We start from the raw sequence: 24,578 nt of genomic DNA on the forward strand, positions 1-24,578 counted from the left end.
AGAAGTGATTCTGTCAAGTCTGATTTCAGATTCAGCATGACAGAATGTGGGATTCACCCTCTGAAATGGGGAAAACAGAGCTGAAGTGAGTGTAGGCCAAGCCACCATGTGGGGGGCCTGCAGGGAAGGTGAGGCCCATTTTTACACTGTTTGTAGCCGGACAATACGGTAACTATGCAACTCAATTCTTTTGCTTTTTTCTGGCTATACTGTTTTGGTTCATTCAAGTAACAGAGGTTAAAGGGGTACTCCTTGTCCCCCCTTTTTATAAAAAAAAAAAAGCAAAACTTGAGGTTACAGTCAGGGACGTACAATGAAAGTAAAAAAGGACAGAAATGTGATGCCTAACATTTTATAAAAAGCTTTATTAAATAAATAAGGTAAAAACGTATTATTTGAGATGAAAGCTGTTTAAATCATTTTAGTGTTTATAGTGGTATGATTTTCATGGCAACAAAGCAAAACTGGATAGAAACACTTTACAATAAAGTGCTTCATAACATTAATTAATGCAGTACAGTATGTATTAACCTTTGTTAACCCTAGTTAATAAAAATACCCCTGTTCATTGTTAGTTCATGTAAGCTCAGGTCCATTAAATAATAGTAACAGATACAACTTTAGATTATAATACTGTATTAGTAAATATTAAAATTAACATTAAACTAAAATTGCTAAATGCTTTATACTTTTCATTGTTAATGTTATCTTATATGTTATGTAATCTAAATTAAAATTAGCCCATGCTTTACTCAACCTCAAGGCATCCAAGGTGTATATGACTTTCTTCTTTCAGTCGAATCCAATTGGATTTATGTTAACAATTGTCCTTGCGCTTCCAAGCTTTATAATGGCACTGGATAGGTGTTTTTTTTTTTTCAACAGTCCAAAGAAGTGCAATAAAGTGCATCCATCCATAATAAAACGTACCTCACATGGCTCCGGGGGATGAATAAAGGCCTTTTTTCACCCTATAATCATTTTAACACCCATGTTGTTTGTGTCTTGTTATTTTATTAATGTATTTTAACGTTTATGAATTGGCCCAATGGGGGCCAATAGCTTAACATGGTATTTTTGCACTTTTGCATCTTTTAAAAGACTAACAGTGGCTCAAAAACATCACAAGTTCTTTCTTAGAGGAAAGCTAGTAACTTCTGTTGGGTTATTGGCTTAGATTTTTATAGGTTTTTCCAGAAGAAGAGAAAAAGTACGTTAGCGAGACAGACTATGCCATATTGGGCCTGAAACTGAAGCCTTTATGGAAGTGCCAAATATGAATCATTGTAGTCCGGATGCCAAACGGGCCTCTCCTGTGTTGCTAAGAGAGCCCCCCCCACCCATTGAGGAGCAGCCAGAGGGGTGGCGAGCAGGGGGCTAAGTGCCTCAGATGGCTGTACAGTTTCAGTTGTGTTAGATATGACTGGATGCTCCTATTCCTGTAAAGGCTACCTGGGTGGTCCGAGGCAGGGGGCTGGATTTTAATACTGCCACCTATTAGCTCCAGTGGGCTGTGATTTATGCAGCTGTCAGCTTGAACTTCATCAGGCTTGCAGGCCCTGGTGAGTTGTGGGCACCCAAATCGGGACCCGAGCCTCCTGGCCTCTCTCTTAAGGAGCTAAAGTAAACGTTCCTTCGAGGGAGGGAGAAAAAGCAGAGCGAAAGAAGGAAGAAAAAATGAGAGGAAAATACTGAGTGCATACCTCTGTCTTGCTCAGTCTCCCTTCTGAAATATGTCCCCTTTTGAATGTTTGGCCTATTGAGAGGCACAGAGAGAGAGAGCGAGAGTTGAAAAAAGATGTTTGAAATCGAGCGTGATAATTGTGTTTAGTAGCCAAGTAAGTTTATGTACATGCTTGTTGACATTATACCCACAGAGAGCTAGCACTTTCACAACTTTTTTGTACTTTGCATGTCGACCACGATGAATCAAAAATAAAGTCGCAGAACTTACAACAAATTCATTTCAGTTCCTGTTTACTATTTCTTTACATAACGATTATAATATCAAATGAAAATGAACATGTAAAATTATTATTTAATTTGTTCAGCTGTATTTAGACCAAGGTGTAGAAAGAAAGAAAGAATTAAGTAAAACTGCAGAATAAAAAATGCATTTAAATTGCATAAAATAATTTAATTTTAGCTCTGTTTATATTTGCTATAGTTCCTAAACTAAAAACTACAAAAAAAAAATTTAATTAAAATGTCTTAGATATTAAATGCTGTTCTTCAGCTGTAACCAATCAGAACAGGACATCACTGGTTGCATTGGCTAGCCAAGAAAGACAGTCTTCGAATAGAAACCAGGTATCATGACTTGAGCTCTGGCGCCACACTTATAATCCTTACAGTCAATCAATTATCCTGATCTGGATTCCTGGCTATATGTTCTGTTGGGGCATCTGTTATTAATATTTCAAGACTTTGGCGGTGAAAAGTATTTTTCTTGTTTAAATAAGAATAAGAGTAACATTTATATATGTTCTTATTTGCAGCAAGCAGTCTTGATTTTTTTTTTTTTTTTTTTCCTGTAATCTGGTATCCCTCTTGCATTCTGCATTCATTTTCAGCAAATGCTCCCTGTTTTATTTTATTTATTTATTTTTTAAGAAAATAAATTAATACTTTTATTCAGCACGAACATACAGTATTAAACTGATACAATGTGACAGTAAAAGGAATTTATAATGTTACATTTATAATGTTGTTGTAAAAATGTATCAGTTCACACAAAAGTATTAAGCAGCACAACTGTTTTCAACGTTGATAATAATCAGAAATGTTTTTGAGCACAAAATCAGCAAATTAGAATGACTTCTGAAGGATCACGTGACACTAAATGACTGCTAAAATGAAGCGTTGCTGCCACAGTAGTATTTTACATTTAAAAAAAAAATAAAATTAGAAAACTTTTTTTTATTGTAATGTTTCACAATATTACTGTTTTTACTGTAATTTTGATCAAAGAAATGCAGCCTTGGTAGGTATGCTTAACTGAATAGCAATAACTCAGTTTTTAATCTCATATATGTGTGTCTTAAATCAGTATTAGATTTAAATGTCAGTCAAGGAACACTTTTGAAAAGGATAGTTCACCCAAAAAATGAAAATTCTGTCATCATTTACTCACCCTCAACTTCAAAACCTGTATTTTTTATTTTTCTGCTGCTAAAAACGTACACACACACACACACACACAAAGACATTTATAAAGAATGTGGGTAAACAAATAGTTCCTGATCCCCATTGACTTTCATAGCATGAAACTTTCATAGAATGGGTACCCACATTCTTACAAATGTCTTTTATGTTCAGTAACTTGGGTAAACTTGAGTGAATGATGACAGAATGTTTATTTTTGGGTAAACTATCCCTTTTAAAGGCACCACAGGCCTTAAACATTTTGTCAGTCCAAACACTTTACATTGACATATGACTTAACTGACTGAGACATGACAGTAATTTGTGTGAATGAGCACAAGTCAAGTTCCAGCCAGCCATATGCCACAACCAATGCTGTATGTATAAAGTAAGAGGCAAATTTCTGCTTTTAGACAAACTCTTTCTGCACACATTATAGAAAAATACCAGTTTAGTAAATTCTTTTTTTTTGTTTTTGTTTTTTGGCATAGTGGCTCTTTAACATAGTCAACAAGTGAGTGTCAACAGAAGAAACATTTCACATCCCTCCTCCCTTTATTTTACATGTGGGAAAATGCGCAACACAAAACTCTCGGTCGCTCAATGCTGCCTTAATCACCAATCAAAATAACGCCCTGATCTCACCACAGCGTAATATAAAACATCAGCAACACTATGAAGAACACATGTCTCTTTTCTCTATTCATTATGAGGAAGGTGTTAGCACTAGCACGGGGTACTCACTAATTGGCCACCAGATGGTCATTATGTGGCATGTTGTGTGGAGGAGGTTTTGGAGGCTTGTTGCTGAGCACCTGGGGTGTTTTCTGATTGGAGGCTTTCTTGACAGATGATTTATTCATGTCATGTCATTGGTCAGACCTCTGTAGCCACAAGGCACAAATTAAGGGGGTAGTTTCCAAAATGCCCAGGCCACGGGCAACAAAGACTAGGCTCATTTACACAATAAGTCTTTAACAGTGTAAAGGGTCAGGCCATTCATTTGGTTCGCTTTTTAGTAATTCACAGCATAAGTCAATGTAACATATTTTGGTAAAGCTATAACCTTATAACTAAAATGTACATGCTCTTTCCTTTTATAAAATAAATCAGAAAACATCAATTGAAGCTACACTGAAAACACATATTGCTCTTTTTTTGTTTTCGTCGCTATATATCTTGCATTTAACATTCTTTTTTAATTCTTCAGTCAGAAGCTTTGCGAGACCAAGTCCCTTGCAGTTATATATGCCATTTATGATGTGGTGTGCCTGAAAGCAAATATTTGGTTTCACTATGTTCTATCTGGGGTTAAACCCATATTATGTACTTCAAAGTTGAAAAGTACTTGCACATGCGCGGAGTGCGACGCTCCCCTCTTCAGCCAAGCTGCCTGTGTAAAGCGGTTTGCTTAATTTACATTGGGTCATGTGCAGAGGTCATACTTGTGATTTTGCAGGAAGGCTTTGCTTGAGGTCACAAACAATCTTTCCAGATGTGCCAGAATATCATCAAACATGCATAAGCAGAACCATGCGATTTTGTGACATTATGATATTAAAGATGGCAGTTCGGTTTCCCGTGCAAAAACTTCATGGGTAACTCACCATAATTTAGGGATTTCTTCACATCCATATTTGTTGTTGTGAGAAGTGGGAAAAATGTGGGATATATATATATATATATATATATATATTTTTTTTTTAATTAAATATAAAATAAAATAAAATAGAATGAATGAATAAATAATAACTAAATAAACTGCAAGACCACATGGAAAATGGGAAATACTTTTGGTAACATTTAATAATTTTAATTTTGTGAGCATTAGTTAACACATTAGTTATCATAATGAACAACAATCTTTTGCAGTATTCATTAAACTAGATTAAATGTCAATTTGTAAATATACTGTTTATTGTAATAATACACATGCACGCATGTGCAAACACACACACACACACACATACATAACTGTTTAAAAGTTTTAGATTGGGAAGATTTGTTAATGTTTCTAAAAGAAGTCTCTTCTGCTCACCAAGGCTGCATTTATTTAATCTAAAATACAGCAAAAACAGTAATATCGTGAAGTATTTGTACAATTTAAAATAACTGTTTTCTATTTGAATATATTTTAAAATGCAATTTGTTCTTGTGTTTTTTTAGCATCATTATCCCAGTCTTCAGTGTTACATGATACTTCAGAAATCTTTCTGATATGCTCATTTGCTGCTCAGGAAACATTTATTCTAATTATTATTATTATTTTTAGGATTCTCTAATGAATAGAAAGTTCATTTATTTGTTTACTATCAGCAGATCTCTGAAAGTTTCTCTCCAGAGGTTATCTGATGAGCCATATCGTTGTTCACGTGTGCTGGAGACTCTTGATCCAGAACACCGAACTCATGCAGCCCTCATTGTCCACTTGCACTGAGTTTTGTGTGCAGAAGCTGCTTGGTTTGTTTAGCTCAATGGAGCATTCTAACCCGCATGGCCAGGTGCCCGATGAAACATATGGTGAGAATCTACCCCGGGCAGATTCATGGAGTGCTCACTGGCTCTCTGCTATATATCACTTGGGGCCAGGGGTCAATTGAAGAGAAGATTAGACTTCAGTCTGTCTCGGTCTCTTTGACTTGGTCTGTTTTTCTCTTGTTGTGGCGTTTGTAATCTTGCAGAGTAACACCACCATGTGGATGTCAGAGTAATAGCAACTACTGACATATTTTCTGCACACAAACAGCTAAAAAATATGCTGAAATTGTGTATACTGAGATCTTATAAATTACTATATTAAAAAAAATATAAGAATACACTCCACTGATTCATTTTAATTTTTATTCATTTTAAAATACAGTCAAATTCTTTCAAAACGTTAGGCTAAAATTGAAAGTGTGGAATGCACAGACATTTTGGAAATAAAATTTGTATAAGCTTTGTGTGAGCCATGGATAGAAATCATATAAATAAACAATTTTGAAACATCTGAAAATTAGAACTCTGCAATTGTCCAAAATGCCATGGTCCAATTTATTATACATGTGTGCAAAAGAAAAAATGTATTGTACGGTTTACTATTGTATTTGAGGTAGAGATGTTATCATCCCTGCAAACATGATAAAAACAATGCATACTGAGTTTTTGGAGAACTTTGCATGGCAAACATTTCAAAAGCATCAATGTGTATCGTGAAAAAAGCACCAGTAATATTTCAAAAAACAAATAGCAAATAGCAATAGCATTATTTTCTCCAAGTCAGCATTACATAGCATAATGAAGCGTCCTGTTGTTCACAGTTGAGGAAACATTTCATGAGCTGAGGTCACTAAATCTCAGTGCTGCTGCATTGTCTGGTGTAATCTGATGATCTAAACCTGAAATCCACCAATAAATCATTTAATGACGTAAGAATACCCTGTTGAGATCATGAAAAAGAAGAACTTGTATTCTCACTTGACATCACTGTTATGTACAGAAGATTTTGTTTTAGGTTAGTTTATTCTCCATTATTTAACCAAAAAGAAAAAGTAGGCCTAAATGCGACATCTTGGTATTTGATGTTTATCCACATTGTGATGAGATGCTGCTCTTCTGCTGGACGGGGTTTTTCACCTCTATTGTTGGTTGGTTGGTTTTTATTAGATCATTCAGTGCAAATCGTATGGAGGCCATAGTTTGGAAGAGCTGGGCCTGAAATTCAGTCTCTGGCTTCGCTTTCTCCTGTAATTGCTTCTCCTTTGGAGTGAGTTCATTTCCTTCAGGTATCTAAATAGGTGAAATATTATTATTATTTTATTATTACTTTTCCATTTACATTTATGTTTGCAGCAGATGATTTTATTCAAAGTACAGGTGAAAATCATAAAGTAGAACAACTGAGGACATGATGAACTTAGCCCTGTATATGATATATACACACAGGTGCTGGTCATATAATTAGAATATCATCAAAAAGTTGATTTATTTCACTAATTCCATTCAAAAAGTGAAACTTGTATATTATATTCATTCATTACACACATACTGATATATTTCAAATGTTTATTTCTTTTAATTTTGATGATTATAACTGACAACTAAGGAAAATCCCAAATTCAGTATCTCAGAAAATTAGAATATTACTTAAGACCAATACAAAGAAAGGATTTTTAGAAATCTTGGCCAACTGAAAAGTATGAAAATGAAAAGTATGAGCATGTACAGCACTCAATACTTAGTTGGGGCTCCTTTTGCCTGAATTACTGCAGCAATGCGGCGTGGCATGGAGTCGATCAGTCTGTGGCACTGCTCAGGTGTTATGAGAGCCCAGGTTGCTCTGATAGTGGCCTTCAGCTCATCTGCATTGTTGGGTCTGGTGTCTCTCATCTTCCTCTTGACAATACCCCATAGATTCTCTATGGGGTTCAGGTCAGGCGAGTTTGCTGGCCAATCAAGCACAGTAACACTATGGTCATTGAACCAGCTTTTGGTACCTTTGGCAGTGTGGGCAGGTGCCAAGTCCTGCTGGAAAATGAAATCAGCATCTCCATAAAGCTTGTCAACAGAAGGAAGCATGAATTGCTCTAAAATTTCCTGGTAGATGGCTGCGTTGACTGTGGACTTCAGAAAACACAGTGGACCAACACCAGCAGATGACATGGCACCCCAAATCATCACTGACTGTGGAAACTTCACATTGGACTTCAAGCAACATGGATTCTGTGCCTCTCCACTCTTCCTTCAGACTCTGGGACCTTGATTTCCAAATGAAATGTAAAATTTACTTTCATCTGAAAAGAGGACTTTGGACCACTGAGCAACAGTCCAGTTCTTTTCCTCCACAACCCAGTTAAGATGCTTCTGACGTTGTCTCTGGTTCAGAAGTGGCTTGGTAGCCCTTTTCCTGAAGACGTCTGAGCGTGGTGACTCTTGATGCACTGACTCCAGCTTCAGTTCTCTCCTTGTGAAGCTCTCACAAGTGTTTGAATCAGCTTTGCATGACTGTATTCTCAAGCTTGCAGTCATCCCTGTTGCTTGTGCACTATTTCCTACCCAAATTCTTCCTTCCAGTCAACTTTGCATTTAATATGCTTTGATACAGCACTCTGTAAACAGCCACACCTTTCAGTAATGACCTTCTGTGACTTACCATCTTTGTGGAGGGTGTCAATGTTCGTCTTCTGGATCATTGCCAAGTCAGCAGTCTTCCCCATTATTGTGGTTTCAAAGAACAAGAGATACCCAGAATTTATACTGTAGGGATGGTCATTTATTCAAACTCAAATGTAAATATTCTAATATTTTGAGATACTGATTTTTGACTTTCATGAGCTGTAAGCTCTAATCATCAAAATTAAAAGAAATAAACATTTGAAATATATCAGTCTGTGTGTAATGAATGAATATAATATACAAGTTTCACTTTTTTAATGGAATTAGTGAAATAAATCAACTTTTTGATGATATTCTAATTATATGACCAGCACCTGTAGACCAATTTCCTGTTAGTAAACATTGTGACGTTTTTCTGTGGGCGGAGCTTCGGTGGTGGCAGAAAGATCCCCCTGACCGCTTCACTAAGGCTAGCTATGAAGTCTGTTAGCTTGTTTTTCTTTTTAACAATAACTGGAGCAATTCCGATTTTACCTGCATATGTAAGGGCTGCATGCTGTCCGGGACTGCGTTATTTGAAAAGGTTAACTTTAACGGACGAAATTGGCCGACCTGTACTCACTCAAAGGATGGATGATCTGACAGGATTACCTCCGCTTGAGTGATCACAAATAACATGTATAGTAAAGACAAACTCACCGTGTATCTATGAAGATGTAATATATATTTCAATTTCAGCAGGCAACTATTTTTACAGCTACATTATTATTCCAGCCACAATTACTCATAACAATGTATATACAATTACACATGATTAAGCTTATAAATCGTCAGTTTGTTGTTTTACACACATGCACGCAGACATTATTTCATACACGACATAGTACTGAGATCCATAAGAAATCTTTAGACGCGCCCATAACAACAAAAGACAATACTTTATTGAACCTTTTCTGATAAGAAGTGTGCGCCTGCAAACGCGAGCTTTTCTGATGATTGTTTCTGTCCAGTCCGCTCTTTATCTCGTTTAACCACAGCTGTCGTCGTTTATTTATTTAATTAATAATTATTATTATTATTATTTTGTCTGGCAGTGGCAGCAGCGTTAAAATTTCAATTTCAATATTTCAAAATTCTGAGATTATATCTCACAAGTCTGATAAGAAAAATCAACTCATTCTCTCTTTCGAGTTATATCCCACACATCTGGCTTTTTTCCCCTCAGAATGGACAAACTCGCTATTGTTGAGCTAAATCGAGTTATAAAGTCCGAAATACGAAATATAAAGTTGAAAAAAAAAGTCTCAAAAAATAATTGTGGGATAAATTAGGTAACGTGATGTAAATTGGTATAGGTTTAAATACTATGTCATGCTGTAAATGTAGGACAAATATAATATATTCCCTATGAACTGTATATGTGAATATTATGTTGAAATGTGATTTATCAAATTTATGCTTTAAAAGTCGAGTAATCATAGCAGGTTTCATTAGTCCGTTTAAACGTCTGCGTTTAGCTTCAAATGGCGTTTTTGACGACAGTATTCTATAAAAAATTATTTGCATTCCGATTCTGACATCCAAAGGTACAACAGTACACTTTAACGGGCTCTTTCCCGTTTCACTCCGCTTGTTACTGTTTCTGCCACCACAATGCGCGCGCAGCTGCGAGTGACGTAACTGTGACGCCTACATGAAATTGGTCTATACTGCCATCGCATGGCATAGACTAAACTGCTTCTTTTTTTTTTTTTTACTTTTAGACTTTGACAATGTAAAAAAATAATAATAAAAAAATAACATAAATAAAATAAATATATAACAAATATATTTTAAAAAAGAGGAAAATCAGTATTCTTACTTCAGCAGACACTCTTTGCAGCCATATTTTCTCCTCGTCTGTAAACTCCATCGCAGAACTGAAACCAGTAAATAATTTCTCAATTAACAATAGCAAACTATTATTAATGAAAGAAGTTCTGTTAGATATTAGACATTGCATGAAAGGTAAACTTTAATGTATGTTTTGACGGCCTGTCTAAGCCTGTCGGGTCTATGTGCTTATACAGTGGCCCAAAAATGCTTTCAGACGCTAAAAAAATTACACTTATTGTCTGCATTAGACAGAAAAACATCGTATCAAATGTCAATGATTTTAAAGAAAAACAGCAAAAGTACGTTTTGCCAAGCAAGCAAGATTTTACTGTGCATAAACGAAAGTGAAATTAAAGTCTACTATCTTGTTTCTCTTTACAATAACGTAGTTTTTCAGGAAAAAGGAACATTTCAAATTAAAAACTTAGATTGATTCCTTTGCCCTATAGCCAGTCTTTTAGAAGATCGGCATTAACGTATGCAAATCCTGACATACAGGGTCAGCCTATGCCCAGTATCGACGATACTAGTAATAATGTACTCTTTCCCACACATATGATTTTGACTTACCTTTTAAGGGAAATCATTTAAAAAATCCTTTTTTCCCCTTAAAGCAGCGCCGAACTCCGTTTAATTGTAGCTAAAGAGCATCTCTGTAACTGTTTAGGAGTTAACAGAGAAAAAAACAAACAAAAAAAAAAAACTAAAACAGAAGTCTATTTGTGAATAAACATCCTGCGGACAAAACCAACCTCAGCTGTCGAAACCTTTTACAGTCTATGGTTGAAACGCCCGACTGCAGAAGTACACGATGGAAAAAACATACATTCTTCCACTATAGCAATTAAAATATATCCAATAATATTAACACTTTTAAGTCTGCTTGTCGTTTACTACTCGCTCGTTTGTCCGGTTAGATATGCAAACTGCAAGCAGGCGATTTCTAATAAATCACCAGCACAATAAGTGAAAGTGAAAGTAACATTGGGCTTAAACACGTAAACAACTACGTCTACTCTACTGCAACAGTGTTCTGCACCACTATTCACGTTGATTATAAATATTCCAACAATAACAGCTTTCGACTGCATTTTAAGTCGTTATAGCAAAAGTGAGGCATACAATGGAAAGATATACCGTTTTATTTAACCCCCAACAACATCAGACAAGCTACCAGACATTACTGTCATTTACCCATTCACATATATTGATAGAAAAGACCCTTTCCTATAACAAAGTATAATGGATATCTGACAAATAAACATTCCCAGGATATTTTTCTTACAGTTTTTTTTTTTAAGCAAAGTATTAACAATTAATCATATCTTCAGACTTTTGGACAACTGAATGATTAGTTATAAAATAATGTCACTGTTTTAAAACCTGAGCCCCTGAACCACACAGTTCCAGTTGAGAAGTTATGGATCATCAATGAAGAATAGCAGCACGCTGCTGCCCAGTAGCATCTGAGCATATGGCATATGAAGGAAGACTTGGAAGGATGTTTAGGGAGTTCAGAATTCCTCTTCTGCGTTACGGGTTCTTGAGGCCTTCAGCTCCTTGAGTCGCTCCATGCAGTCCGTCAGACTCCTCTCTCCATGCACCTTGTTGTCACGAGTCCTAACATTTACTGTGTCACTGCTCTTCTCCTTTTCACCCACCACTGTCATTGAATCAACCGTAAAAGTTAGAATCACAATGAATTTATGTTAACATATCTGCAGCTGACATTTGTCTATTAAAACAAATGCGAATGGCATTTTAATTTAAGCTACTGAGAAGCACTCACAGTTTGCTTGTGCCGTTTACGACTTTATGAAAACAAGACAATTATCCACCTTATTTTGCAACGTATGCTGTTTTCTTTGAATGTGCAAGACTATTCATTAACTGCTATAGGTAAATAACAAGAAAAATAAATCGCAGTAAACAGTAAAACTACTTGCTTTAAAAATAAGTGTGCTTTTTAAGACTCTTTTAAAATGTGCTTTTTTGTACAGGTAAAATAACTGGAAGCCTCGCACATTTAAGTAACAATATATACACAAAAATAATTTATAGTAGCGAACAGGAACAAACCATGATTTTGAAATGATCTATCGAAATGACACTGGCTTTATAATTTAAACATTACTATGGATCACTCACCTAAAATGAAATTGTACTGAGCCAACTGAGCATTCCTGATCTTCTTGTTCAGGGTGCAGCCTGGGTCCAGATCCACATCCGTCATCAACCCTCCCCTGTGGAACTCCTGTTGTACCTAAGATTGACATGGGATTGTTTTGATGACGTTTATGCTGGAATCAGAGCTAACAGCTACTAGTGTATGGGAAACAGCGAGCAGAACGTACTCTCTGGGCGTACTCCTCACAAGTGGGTCCTATAGGAACCACCATCACCTGATGTGGGGACAGCCACAGTGGCCTATGGGAAACAAAAGCAGGAGAATTTGGTATGCGCACATATGGTGTGTGACTAAACATTATCATGTGAAAGTCCCTTCCTAAGCCGTACCATTTTCCCCCATAGTTTTCAGTCAGGATGGCAATCATGCGTTCCACTGAACCCAGGATCGCTCTGTGGATGATCACAGGTCTCTTCTTGTCATCGCCATCATGGCTGAAGTGAGACAAAGTTTGAGTTACAAAGTCAGCAAAGCAGATAAAATGCAGGAGGGGTGTAGTAATCAAATATTACCACAAAATGTCACTGTTGTACAGGAAATAGAAATTGCTTTGTATATTCTCTCTGGTTTTCATTTTTTCTTATTATTTTATTCAGGATAACATGTAATGTTTACTTGAGTAAACATACCTCACAAATGTAAGATTGAAGCGAATAGGCAACTGGAAGTCCAGCTGAATGGTGGCACATTGGTGATACCTGCCAATGGCATCCTTTATCTGAATATCAATCTGAATCACAAAATAAAAAAATACTTGAGTGTAAAGTCATTTCCTAAATGTACAATATTTCACATTATGCTTTATTTATCCAGTTGCACCTTTGGTCCATAGAAAGCTCCATCACCAGGATTCAGAATCCATTTCTCTCCAAAATCATTCAGGCTGTTCTCCAGTTGCTAAAACAATTAAAAAGGGCTTAATGAAGTCAAACTAGACAAGATATGCATGATTTAATTCTTACCAACCCAAATTTTGAACAGTACTGTATGTGCATTTATTTGCTTATGCTCTTTTTGTGTTTATGGAAAGTGTCAAATTTTACCTTCTCAGCCTGGTCCCACACTTCAGGTTCTCCTAGAAACTTCTCTGGCCTGGTGGAAAGGTTCAATTTGAAGGTGAAGCCAAACACATCATACACTGTACGTAGGAAGTTCAGGCAACCCTTTATTTCAGACTCAATCTGTTAGATAGGAAAATGGGTAAGGAGGTAAGATGAGGAGAATAATGACCTCTTAAATGCAATCATTAATAGGCTCATGAATCGAACATAGACCTTTAACACACTGAAAAATGTAGTGCTTCCACATCTTTAAACCAACACATTTCCATGGCTTAAAGAGCATAACCCGACACATTTACATTCACATTTCCCTTTTTACAACAGAAATTGTAAAAAGGGAACCCTAAATGGCAAGTCACAAAAAAGCATCACTCATTCCAAAGTAACTTGCCTGGTCCATAGAGCAGAAGATGTGTGCATCATCTTGCTGGAAACGTCTGACTCTGGTCAGGCCAGTAAGAGCTCCAGACAACTCATTACGGTGCAAGACCCCAAAATCAGCCAAACGTAGAGGCAGTTCCCTCCAAGAGCGTGGCCGGTGGTCAAACATCAGACTGGCAAATAAGAAACATGTTTACATAATGTAAAATTATCCTTGCTTAACGTTTTCCATTCAGGGATACGGTCAATGCCTGTTACAATTAACAACACTTCAAAACTTCTGTTGCAGTGAATATAGAAAGATTTTGTACCAGTGTCCAGGGCAGTTCATGGGCTTGAGAGCAAAGATCTCTTTCTCCACCTCGAAGGAGAACATGTTTTCGCTGTAGTGCTGCCAGTGTCCTGAAGTTTGCCATAGTTTGCTGTTGTAGATGTTCGGTGTGACCACTTCCTGGAATCCCCTCTTCCTGTATTCACTCTACACAATAAAATTTAGAACAATGCAACAAAAATGGTCTGTGAAAATGCATAAATATTCAAGTGGTTGGCTCACAATCATTAACGGGGTCCTTGAAGTGGACCAACCTATCCATTACATGGTCTACTGAACCATGACATCCATAAAATGCAATTTAGCATATCCTAATAGACCTCTGCAAACCCTGCTCCACATCACACCCTTGTTTTGTCAGCTATTGTAATTTTTTAAATGGAAGATATTGGTTCTGTAGTAACAGAATGAACTATGAATTCAAAATGGGGGGAAACTCACTCTAATAAACTCTATCAGAGTATTATAGATGTAGGCTCCTTTAGGCAGAAAGAAACAGCTTCCTGGGCTCAGGTCATGGAAGAAAAACAAGTCTTGCTCCTGGAAAGACAAAAGTGGGGAGAGAGAGTGTGTGTAAAACATTAAAGGTGAGAGAAACAATTATTATACAAGTCAGAAATCTAAACGAGAATACAGGAGGATACAAAGGAAAAGAACGAGAAGTTTAAATGAGCAAGAGCGACCAAAAAAATAGGACAAATGGCTGATTATGCTCTTGCTTTTGTTGTGACAAAGTGTTCCCGGTGCACCCATCAGCATGCCCATGAACAGATGGCACATTAAAGAGACAGACATCTGCCTTCTTTATAGGCACAGTCCCCGTTCTCTCCAACCCAGCCCACCTATCAGACCTGTCTTCAGTCACCACAGATTTGAGACTCCCTACACAGTGCATCAAATGAGATGCTGGCTGAGTCATTAGCACATCGAGGTGTCCACATGTCCTCCAGTGGGAGCAGTTTTGTCACCCAAATGTTCAGTGGAAAGTGGCTTTTTTGTATTAATTTGCACACTGCTGACTTTTATAATTATTCACTTCCAGTTGTGCAGATGCGCATACATGTTGCTGCTGGATTTGTGATTTAATTACACTACCATTCAAAAGTTGGTGGTGAGTAAGCACGGTAGTGAGTGAAAAACATTTGATTAAGACTTTTTTTAAATTTATGAGTCAGTACTATGCACCATTAGTAGCCTATATTTAATTCCTGTCATCAAAGCATTTAAATAAGGTATGATTTACATAATCCATAGACAAGGATTACAACTGACGCTGCATTTTGCGTATTCTTGGGGGTCATGGTATGAATACATTTTCCTCATGGTTTTATGATGTGCTGCCATATGCATATTTCATGTACATTTCTGGCTTATCTGTAAACAGTACCTGATTTTACGGTAAAATGGTTTATAGTAGAAATCCATTACATATTTCAGATGAGTGGTAGGCTTTGATCACGTATGCAAGTAAATTTTCACACATCTACACATACCCTCCCTAGTTTGCGATGATCCCTGTTCTTGGCTTCTTCCTGGAATTTCTCCCATTCTTTCAGCATCTTAGGATCAGGGAAAGAGATGCCATAGATCCTTTGGAGGCTCTCCATGTCAGCTTTGCCCTCCCAATATGTAGAGGAATTCTGTGATGTACATCATATTTGGGATTATACATCATGCTGTAGGGATAATATGCCTAATGTACAAGTTGGGATAATATGACAGAGGAATGTGGAAGGGAGTTTTAATTGAGAGTTAGTTTAAATTGTTAAAAGGTTCTGCGAGGACACTGACGAAAAATGAAGGAAAGGGCTGAATTGTGCACCTTGTGGATCTTCAAGGCCTTGATCTTTCCTGTATGTCTTACATGAGGACCTCTGCACAGATCAATCAAAGGTCCACACCTACAGAAACAACAGTAAAATGTGTAAATAAACTAAGGTATAAATACATTGTATATACACTACCATTCAAACGTTTGAGGTTGGTAAGATTTTTAAAATGTTTTTGAAAGTAGACAGTAAAACTGTAATATTGTGAAATATTAAGATTTAAAATAACTGTTTTCAATTTAAATGTATTTTAAAATGTAATTTATTTCTGTGAAGGCAAAACTTTCAGCAGCCATTACTCCAGTCTTCAGAGTTATATGATCCTTCAGAAATCATTGTAATATGCTGATTAGGTGCACACAAAAATTATTTTATAATCAATGTTGAATAGTTTAGGATTCTTTGATGAATAGAAAGTTCACAAGAACAGCATTTATTTGAAATAAAAATCTTTTAAAACTACAAACTTTTTATTGGCAGTGTAAATAGACTTTAAAACTATTTTTAAATAAATAATACAAAACACTTCAAATGTACATGTTTTACATACCTGTAAACTGTAGTTGTTGGGGTGGTAACCTTTTCATTTAGGATCCTGCACTTGAACTTGTTGTACTAGAAGAAAGAGAGAAGCAGATTTCACTGATCTGACTCTGAACTTCAAGGCGCTCAAGTGTTAAGGATGTATTCATAGCATGAGCTTATATTTATTGCTCTTAGAAAGGAAGCACCTACCTTGAACATCTCCAACAGCGTCTCCTTCTTTACCTCCAGCCTCTCAAAGGGCTGCTTCTCTTTGATGATCTTCTTACACAAGGTCTCCAAACAGGGAAAATCATTACTCGATACACCTCTGAGAATCGGCAGGCGAGGAAGGGAGAGGATAGAGAAAGTAAAGTACACAAAGTTGCACAGGTTTCATTAAAAAAATAAAACTAGTGCAAAGAATAACAAAACATCTCACAGATGTCACCAATTAAAGAAACTTTAGTCTTCCAGCAGTCATCTTCTAGGACAAAGCAATGCACTTTCAGAAAAATACCTACTCTGAACCAGACAGAGCCACGCTAATAAATAAGGCAGAGCTTGACAGTGATATTATCAAAATGAATACATTTGCATATATTGGCTTTCAACAAGTAAACTACAGCATTTATCATGCTCCTTACAGCTTATCTAAAGCCACTGCACTGATCCTGGTCAAACAAAAGGTCATGTAATTGTTAAAAAGGAATGAAAACTCCTGAAAAAAAATACAAAATGTTGTATTTCTTGACCAGCTACTTAGCATAATTTCTAACCACAGATGAATTAATGTGACTTTCAAGCTCTGACTGACAGTTCTAAACAATAGATAGTAAACAGGCACAATAATGACTTGAATTAGCATGGATGACAACAGTCGTGAGAAGCATATTATAATTTGATGCCTGTAATACTACAGTTCAGTTGATGAACAACCCAAATCATTCTAATTAAAAAAAACAAACAAAAAAAAACAACAACAGAGAGTATGTCTGACTTACTCATTTTCAAGAAACATATCATAGTAAAAGCCATTCTCAATGGGCGGCCCATAACAAAGGCATCCTCCATAGACTCGCTCCATGGCCTCTCCCATTATATGGGCACTGGAGTGCCAATACACCTTAAGAAAGAAGTTTTTTTAAATAATATGTAAAAATACACTCTTTCAATCATCTATATAATAAAATAATTCATAAGAAACATTTTCTCTGTGCACCACTCATATGTGGTGGGGTCACTTCTATTGGACTAGCATTCATTAAAACGAATAACGCAAATGCAAACTTGAGGGGAAAAAAAAAACTCTAAACTTACTGCTTGTGCCTCTTCATCGTCGAATTTGAGAAACACTAGACTGCAGTCTTCCTCTAAGGGCCTGTCTAGATCCCATACCATATTGTTCACTTTGGAGATCACAGTGTTATCAGCAAGGCCTTGGCTGTTAAGTAAAACACATTATAATGTCATACATTGTGATTACAAGTTATTGCTTGATTTGGAAGCATAATACAAGCAACTCACTAAGAAAACACTTTTTAGGTGCCTTTCAATGCTTTCATTGACTTTCATAGACGTTTACCTTAAACTTAAACTTCTCCATAACAATTCACACATTATTGTTATTTTTATTTATTTATTTTTGCATTGCACCTAGTCTAGCTTTCTAATAAACCTGGAAGCTTACACTATAAATATTGACAAACTTCTTATGTTCCTCTATTGTAGGTTACTTTGGATAAAAAAAAAAATTTAAATGCATAAATGTAAATGTTTGTCGACTGTATCTTTTGTCCCACCCCAAATTCCTGCCATTGCCTGAGTCAGTCAATATTTCTATATTTCACTCACGCAAACAGAACAATGTTTTGATTGCATTATGAAGCCTCAGTGTTTATACACTGACTATATAAGTATTTAAAGAAATTAAAGTTTACCAATGTTTCACAGGTGTCATTACTAACTATGTCATTGGTTCAAGCAAGAGTTGACAACATCAGAGTTAAAAAAGCTTGCCTGTTTAGTTCAGACAGTCACTAACCTGATGCCACAGGCAACCTGGTAAGGTGTGGTCTTCCAGGATTCCCCATCTACTACTTTTCCATCGGGCAGTGTGATCTTGATGGGCTTGCTGTCTTTTGCTGCTTTCTCAGACAGCAGGGCATCATGTTCTGTCTTCAGCTTGTTATAAACGGACAGACGCTCATCGATGTACTGTGGTAGAGGATTCAACTACAGAGAAAAAAAAAAAAAGAGAGACAAAACTCGTATTTTTATCACGTAATAACTATCCATTGTTTTAAGGGTTCTTCAAAAGTGCATGCATCATAAATCACAACCTCTGCAAAGGAATTTAAATCAATGCACAATTGCACATATGCCAAATATTTTATAGTTACATAATGTGCATGGATCCTATCCACATGCTTAACAATGCATTTATTAGTTTATACAGAGAATGGAATCTTTAAAGTCCATTGTGGAATATGCAAGTGTTGCAATATCATAGACAACACAGCAACAGAATAATACCAGCACAAACCTCAGCCCTGCCACTCGCATCTCCACCAGCGTTCTTGTTTTTCTTCTTTCCTCCATCTTTGCTATTCTGAAAGAAGGGGTGCGACGTTCATTGGTTATTACATTCAACTGTCAATTCGTTTTTCATGTCAACAAAGAAAAGAGTTCAAACATGTCACTCCACCCGCTGTAAAGTGATACAGAAACAAAATCTGACTGCAAACCTATAAATAAACAGAGCATATTAAATATCTATATTGCACAGCTGTTAGACAAATAAGGAGAGCAACGTGTTTCAAAGGTCCCAAAAACTATTAAAAAAAATTAAAGGCATTAAGGGTTTTGACAGCAACATGCTATGACTGTCTCAGAGGACTTCTTCAGTTCACTAGCTAGTCAGCTAACTGCATGCACATCTGATACCTTCTTCTCGTCCATTTTCAGATCCTTCATCTGTTCTGTAACGCTCTCATCCGCCATAGTTAGACAAAAATATCACAAGCACGAACAAGTAACACGATCCAACAATTTACAAATTTGTACAGTCTTTATTCAGGACACCGGCATACACGTTTCCCGGATATTGCGGGGAGGCAAACGCTGATGCAACAATTTGACGAATTTGGAATGTTGTCCGTGATTGGTGATTGGTGATTCACTGTGATTGACGTAAGTTTAAACCAATCATCAGGCAGGATATTTCATTTTTGGCGCAGTAAGATGATGCAACGGTAACGACATACTATAAAAGGTAAGACAGGCTTTTACCGCGTACGTCTCTAATGTTATTACTAATTATAATATAATGTGCAATTTTAGTCAAGTTAACAACATGAAGCTTTCTTCAGCAAAAAAGTTTTACCCGTGTCTGTGGGCTTTCCCCTCAAACGTAAATAAAGGGATTCAGTTCGAGAAGCTGTATAAAAGCAATGCATTCTAGTGGCATCTAGTGGGCCGAAAAGAGAAGCACAACTATTAATAATAACATAATATGACACAGTGGTATAGAAACAGCACCTTAGAGGGTACTTATACAAAAAGCATTTGTTTACATTGAGTATTTATAGCGAACCTGCTGGGTACGGCACATTATTTACCTCTAACTACTACTTCTACTCCTAACTTAGTGTATTGTTTATAAGCAAGGCTCTTGAACTGAAAGCCCTTGTGGACTGGAAAGCATCTATTTTATCAAATGGAAGTAGAGGTGTTTGTGGAACTGAAAAAGGGTCATTAGTAAAACAAAGGGTTTTGTTTAGGATGAGGATTTACTGGAACATTTTAATTTTTTATTCACTTTTTTTTATTACTCTCCTTTACACTGAAGTGTGTGCAAAGTTATGTTTGATATAGCGATATTGCTTTACTTTCTATTTTTCTTTTTTCTTTTGAAGTTTCTCATCATATTTTGTAGGGCATCATCTCATCAACACAGTGCTTTAAAAGTCCCTATATTATTTTGTTATTCACATGCTGGTCAGAGCTCTAGTGTCAATGTTATCGCTGTGTAATAGCAGGGCATGTAAATTTGCTTCATACTCCATTGAGGAGGATTTACATATTCATTTAGAAAAGCTAATTGTTCAGCATGCCCAAACAAAGCCTGTAAACTCAAGGGTGTTTTGGACTTTGAATGCCAGTGTAAATAAGCCCCATGGACTCAAACAAAATTGCGGTTGCACCCTTGGTGCAATGGTTTGAAATCATGGAACCGTGTCATCCATGGTCTTTGCCTGCTTGAATGCACAGCTGTATCTCTTTTTTTTTTTTTTCAGCGCTTAAAATTTTATGCTCTTTAATTTTTAAAAACTGTTTTTGAGGACATTTGTCATGTCCACCTACTCTCATGCATTTTTGAAGCATGAACCAAGATAACATAAAACAGAGAGACCGCACAGAAGACTGATCGTACTGAAAGCAATAATCCTGAAAGCCCATTTTGAAGGGTTTTTTTTTTTAGAGGTTTACTTTAGATGCATAGCATCAAGTAAGCCCATTGAACTGCATGTGCGACTGCAAAGAAGTGAGGTGAAAGTCAGGTCAGGTTTCATAACCTTACACTTGTTTAAGAAGATGAGTCTAGTGTCAGGCTGACCTGAGGATCTCCATTGGATATCTAGTAATTTCATGGTCCAGAAAGTGCATTTTGAGGCCATAACACTGTAGAGTTCTCAGTTCACTTAAAATAAATGAGCCTATGCTTCCTGTGTCTTAGATGAAAGGGTTGTAAATAATTATTTTCCTTTAAATTGCTCCATACATTTGCTGGAATGTTGATTTTACCAAATGTTATCGGTGTCTTAAATATTGAGACTATATTGAATGAACACAAACATCAATATCCTGGTTAATGACACATAGACGGAAATATGGAGGTGATAGTTTTGTAATGATGTATACTACAAAACAAAAGTTAAAATCATATAATAAATGTAAAAAAAAGGACATTTAAAGAAGGCCAAGGTCGTGTCTGACCTACATTTTTAAGTCTAGAAAGAAACACTTTCTTAAGGAAGCATGAATATTGTCTGGATTATCCTCCTCTTGTTTGTTTAATTCCACCCGTTTGCCATTCACAAGCAGGCCGAGTGGAACAGGTGACTCCAATGAATTTCGTATAGTGACAAAGGGTCTGTATCTACGTTTTAAAACCGCTTCTCTCAAAGGATAGGCCAATGGCTTATGCAAATTCACCCTGTGCATGTCAGTAATTTATTCTCGGGGAGTCACACAGGCTTCAAACCATCCACTGGCCTTAGAGAAAACACTTCTGAGACTTAAGGAAGAAAAAAAGACAAAAACAAATTGTGTGCAGAGGATTATTTCTTGTGATGTGATGTCCTTATGGTAATTGTGCAACTGCTTGAATTGTAGTTTTTTAAATTGATTCTTACGGTCTGACTCTTTAATGGTAATACATTCTTTTACGGTTGTGCAGGGAGTTTGTATGGTTGTGTCGTCTTAAATTCGACCCCTAGGTAACTTAAAATGATTGATTCTGAACATTAATGAATCTTGGCGAGCTTGGATACAGTTTCTTTATCGCAAAAGAGAGTTGCTGGTCTGAAGAGAATCTCTACTGAGGTTAAATTGTACATTTCAAAGAAATCTTATTGCCATCACATTATCCATCAAAGAATGGCCTCTCCCAAACTCACTCCGATAATCTACAAAGAAGAAGCGACTCCCAAGAAAGTGCCCTAATCGATCAGTTGCCATGCTTTCCATTAGTTTGCACGCAACAGAGGAGGGCTGTCAGTCTGTGTGAGATGTCGAGTGGAAAAGATTGTTCCCACAGGATCTCAACTCGTATATCCAGCCCACAGGGTCTTTCTTTGAGAGCCAGCAGTAATTCTGTCTCTGCAGACAGTTGTTGCACTCTTTCTTTTGTGTAGCTTTGGCTTGAGCATAAGCTTTAAAGATGTCTCCATAATCACAGGTCACTGCTTTCTTATCCACACACTTACCATATTCTTGAGGCATGCCTCTTGCTCTCTGCGCTCCATGACATTGACCGCTGTAATGACAGTGACAGTTTCATGTGAGAAGTGGTGCAGTGAACTCACTGTAACTGTCAGACCAGCCGCCACTCACAGGTGCATTCAAACAAATCTTCAAGATGCACTTCAGTAACACTTCATAATAACTTTTACAATGTATGTACTGTGTCAGTTTAAGTTTATTTGGTTTTAAAGAAATTAATAAGCAAGGACGCATTAAATTGCTCAAATCTGACAATAAACAGTATGTTGAGAAATGTATCTTTTTTTCCATGCAATAGAACAGTGGTTCCCAACCTGGGAGGCGCCAGAGTTCACAGCGGGGGCGCGGGAGCAGATATACTTTGAGGTAGGGCTGGGCGATAAAACTATAACTACAATTATAGAGATATAATTTTCATCGATAAAACTAGTTCGATAAACATTCAATGTAATGTTTATGCGGGAAAAGCGGAACAAAACAGCGCTACTCATTTGAACCGCGCCACACAAACCATATCCGCTCGGTTCAAACAGCGGCGCGGCGCAGAGCGAGCAGACTAGAGCAGATGTGTTTACTCACCGATCACGCAACCACTAAACAGCGCTGTGAGATCCAGTGAGAAGCGCTTGAATTCAGCGAAGAACATATGACTGGTATAAACTAGTATCAGTCGATATCAGTCAACTGATATAAACTAGTTTAAATCCAGATAAAACAGCGCTGACAAACAGCAGAAAAACACTGTGTGCAACGATACAGTCAGAAGGCTTTTCAATCTACAAATCGCCATCGTTTACTAGGGATTTACTGTAGTAACATTAACTGCACCATGGTATTGTGGCAGAAATGTGTGGCATTAAATATATCAAATTTATTATATAAATGTAGACGTGTAGGCTATTAAATGTATTAAAGGAGTAATGGAATGTAATTACACTATATTTGTGATTAAGCTATAGGCTAGCGTTTGTGCATTTATAATAAATGTATTTAGACTACTGTTTTACATAGCCTATAAATAGGCTACCTAGAAACCATATAGTTGGATTTTTACCACAGTATTGAGGTGCTATATATGTGGTTTTAACTCTGGTTATCATGATGTAAATGTATGCTACTATGGAAGAACAATGGTTAAATTTAATAAAACTCAAACAGTCAGAAAAATAAAATTTCACCATATAAAAAAGGAGGTTGTTGGGATTTTTTACAGATGTTACTGATTTTGATAATGAACATAAATTTACATCTGCATCCTAACTCAAACTACTACTGTCAACTCAATGTCAAATGTGCATTTCTAAGAGACAAAAAAATTATATTATTATTATTGCGTATAATAATAATAATTATATGAATTCCTTGAAATATAATAAGGGGGGTTTTGGGGGGGCTCAGATTACCATATGTGTACATAGAGGGGGCCCATGAAAAAAAGGCTGGGAACCACTGCAATAGAAAGTCAGCGGTCACAAACTATTAATTCATTCTTCAAAATTTTACCCTATTCATATAAAGACTAACAAAGAAGCATGCTAAAACCTACAACAGTTCAAACACTCATAATTGCATACACACATACCGTTATCCAGGACGGTGACGAGTCTGCTTACAGACAGGAGGTTAAGGAGCTGGCTGTCTGGTGCAGTCTAAACAACCTGGAGCTGAACACGCTCAAAACAGTGGAGATGACTGTGGACTTCTGGAGAAACCCCCCTGCACTCCCCCCACTCACCATCATGAACAGCACTGTGACTGCAGTGGAGTCATTCAGATTCTTGGGCACCACAATCTCTCAGGACCTGAAGTGGGACAATCACATTGAGTCCATTGTGAAAAAGGCCCAGCAGAGGTTGTACTTCCTCGCCAGCTGAGGAAGTTCAACCTACCACAGGAGCTGCTGAAACAATTCTACTCCGCCATCATTGAATCCATCCTCTGCACTTCAATAACTGTCTGGTTCAGCTCAGCTACCAAATCTGATCTCAGAAGACTACAGAGGGTCCGGACTGCTGAGCGAATCACTGGTACAACCCTCCCCAGTCTCCAAGAACTGTACTTATCCAGAGTGAGCAAAAGCGCTAAGAAAATCACTCTGGACCCCTCACATCCAGCACATTCCCTCTTTGAACTGTTGCCGTCTGGTC

At 36.9% G+C, this 24,578-nt stretch overlaps 2 protein-coding genes across 3 annotated transcripts in view; one reads left to right on the forward strand and one right to left on the reverse strand.

The window, feature by feature from the left end:
- Window positions 1-5,971: 5,971 nt before the first annotated feature.
- On the reverse strand, window positions 5,972-19,564 carry tars1 (threonyl-tRNA synthetase 1). Of its 2 annotated transcripts, none has more exons than XM_058777190.1 (21): window positions 19,372-19,564; window positions 18,971-19,036; window positions 18,470-18,660; window positions 17,746-17,869; window positions 17,430-17,551; window positions 16,639-16,756; window positions 16,454-16,518; window positions 15,897-15,975; window positions 15,568-15,714; window positions 14,516-14,614; window positions 14,055-14,221; window positions 13,754-13,916; window positions 13,345-13,482; window positions 13,121-13,198; window positions 12,931-13,031; window positions 12,631-12,735; window positions 12,468-12,540; window positions 12,262-12,376; window positions 10,866-11,776; window positions 10,100-10,157; window positions 5,972-6,912 (listed from the first exon to the last, which is right to left on the reverse strand). In XM_058777190.1, the coding sequence occupies exons 1-19, from the start codon at window positions 19,426-19,428 to the stop codon at window positions 11,628-11,630; spliced, it is 2,157 nt and encodes a 718-aa protein (XP_058633173.1). In that variant the 5' UTR covers window positions 19,429-19,564; the 3' UTR covers window positions 5,972-6,912; window positions 10,100-10,157; window positions 10,866-11,627. The 2 variants fall into 2 exon arrangements, with proteins under 2 accessions (XP_058633173.1, XP_058633172.1); XM_058777189.1 differs by having other exon boundaries at window positions 10,684-11,776.
- Window positions 19,565-19,667: 103 nt separating this feature from the next.
- Window positions 19,668-24,578, forward strand: part of si:ch73-337l15.2 (glutathione hydrolase 6) — a 29,291-nt gene continuing 24,380 nt past the window's right edge. The window contains exon 1 of the mRNA XM_058774603.1: window positions 19,668-19,699. The gene's annotated coding sequence lies outside the window, so the exon portion shown is untranslated. The remainder of the gene's footprint in view (window positions 19,700-24,578) is intronic.

Source organism: Onychostoma macrolepis, chromosome 05 (genome assembly GCF_012432095.1).
Source record: "Onychostoma macrolepis isolate SWU-2019 chromosome 05, ASM1243209v1, whole genome shotgun sequence".
Taxonomy (NCBI): domain Eukaryota; kingdom Metazoa; phylum Chordata; class Actinopteri; order Cypriniformes; family Cyprinidae; genus Onychostoma; species Onychostoma macrolepis.

What these genes read in the sequence shown, in the direction of transcription:
- tars1 (XM_058777190.1), bottom strand. Translation starts at nt 19,428, where the DNA reads ATGGCGGATGAGAGCGTTACAGAACAGATGAAGGATCTGAAAATGGAC. An exon ending in CGCTGTTGGAGATGTTCAAG is followed by an intron (nt 16,519 to 16,638) that starts GTAGGTGCTTCC and finishes TCTTTCTTCTAG; the next exon opens with TACAACAAGTTCAAGTGCAG. An exon ending in AGGCCTTGAAGATCCACAAG is followed by an intron (nt 15,715 to 15,896) that starts GTGCACAATTCA and finishes TGTACATCACAG; the next exon opens with AATTCCTCTACATATTGGGA.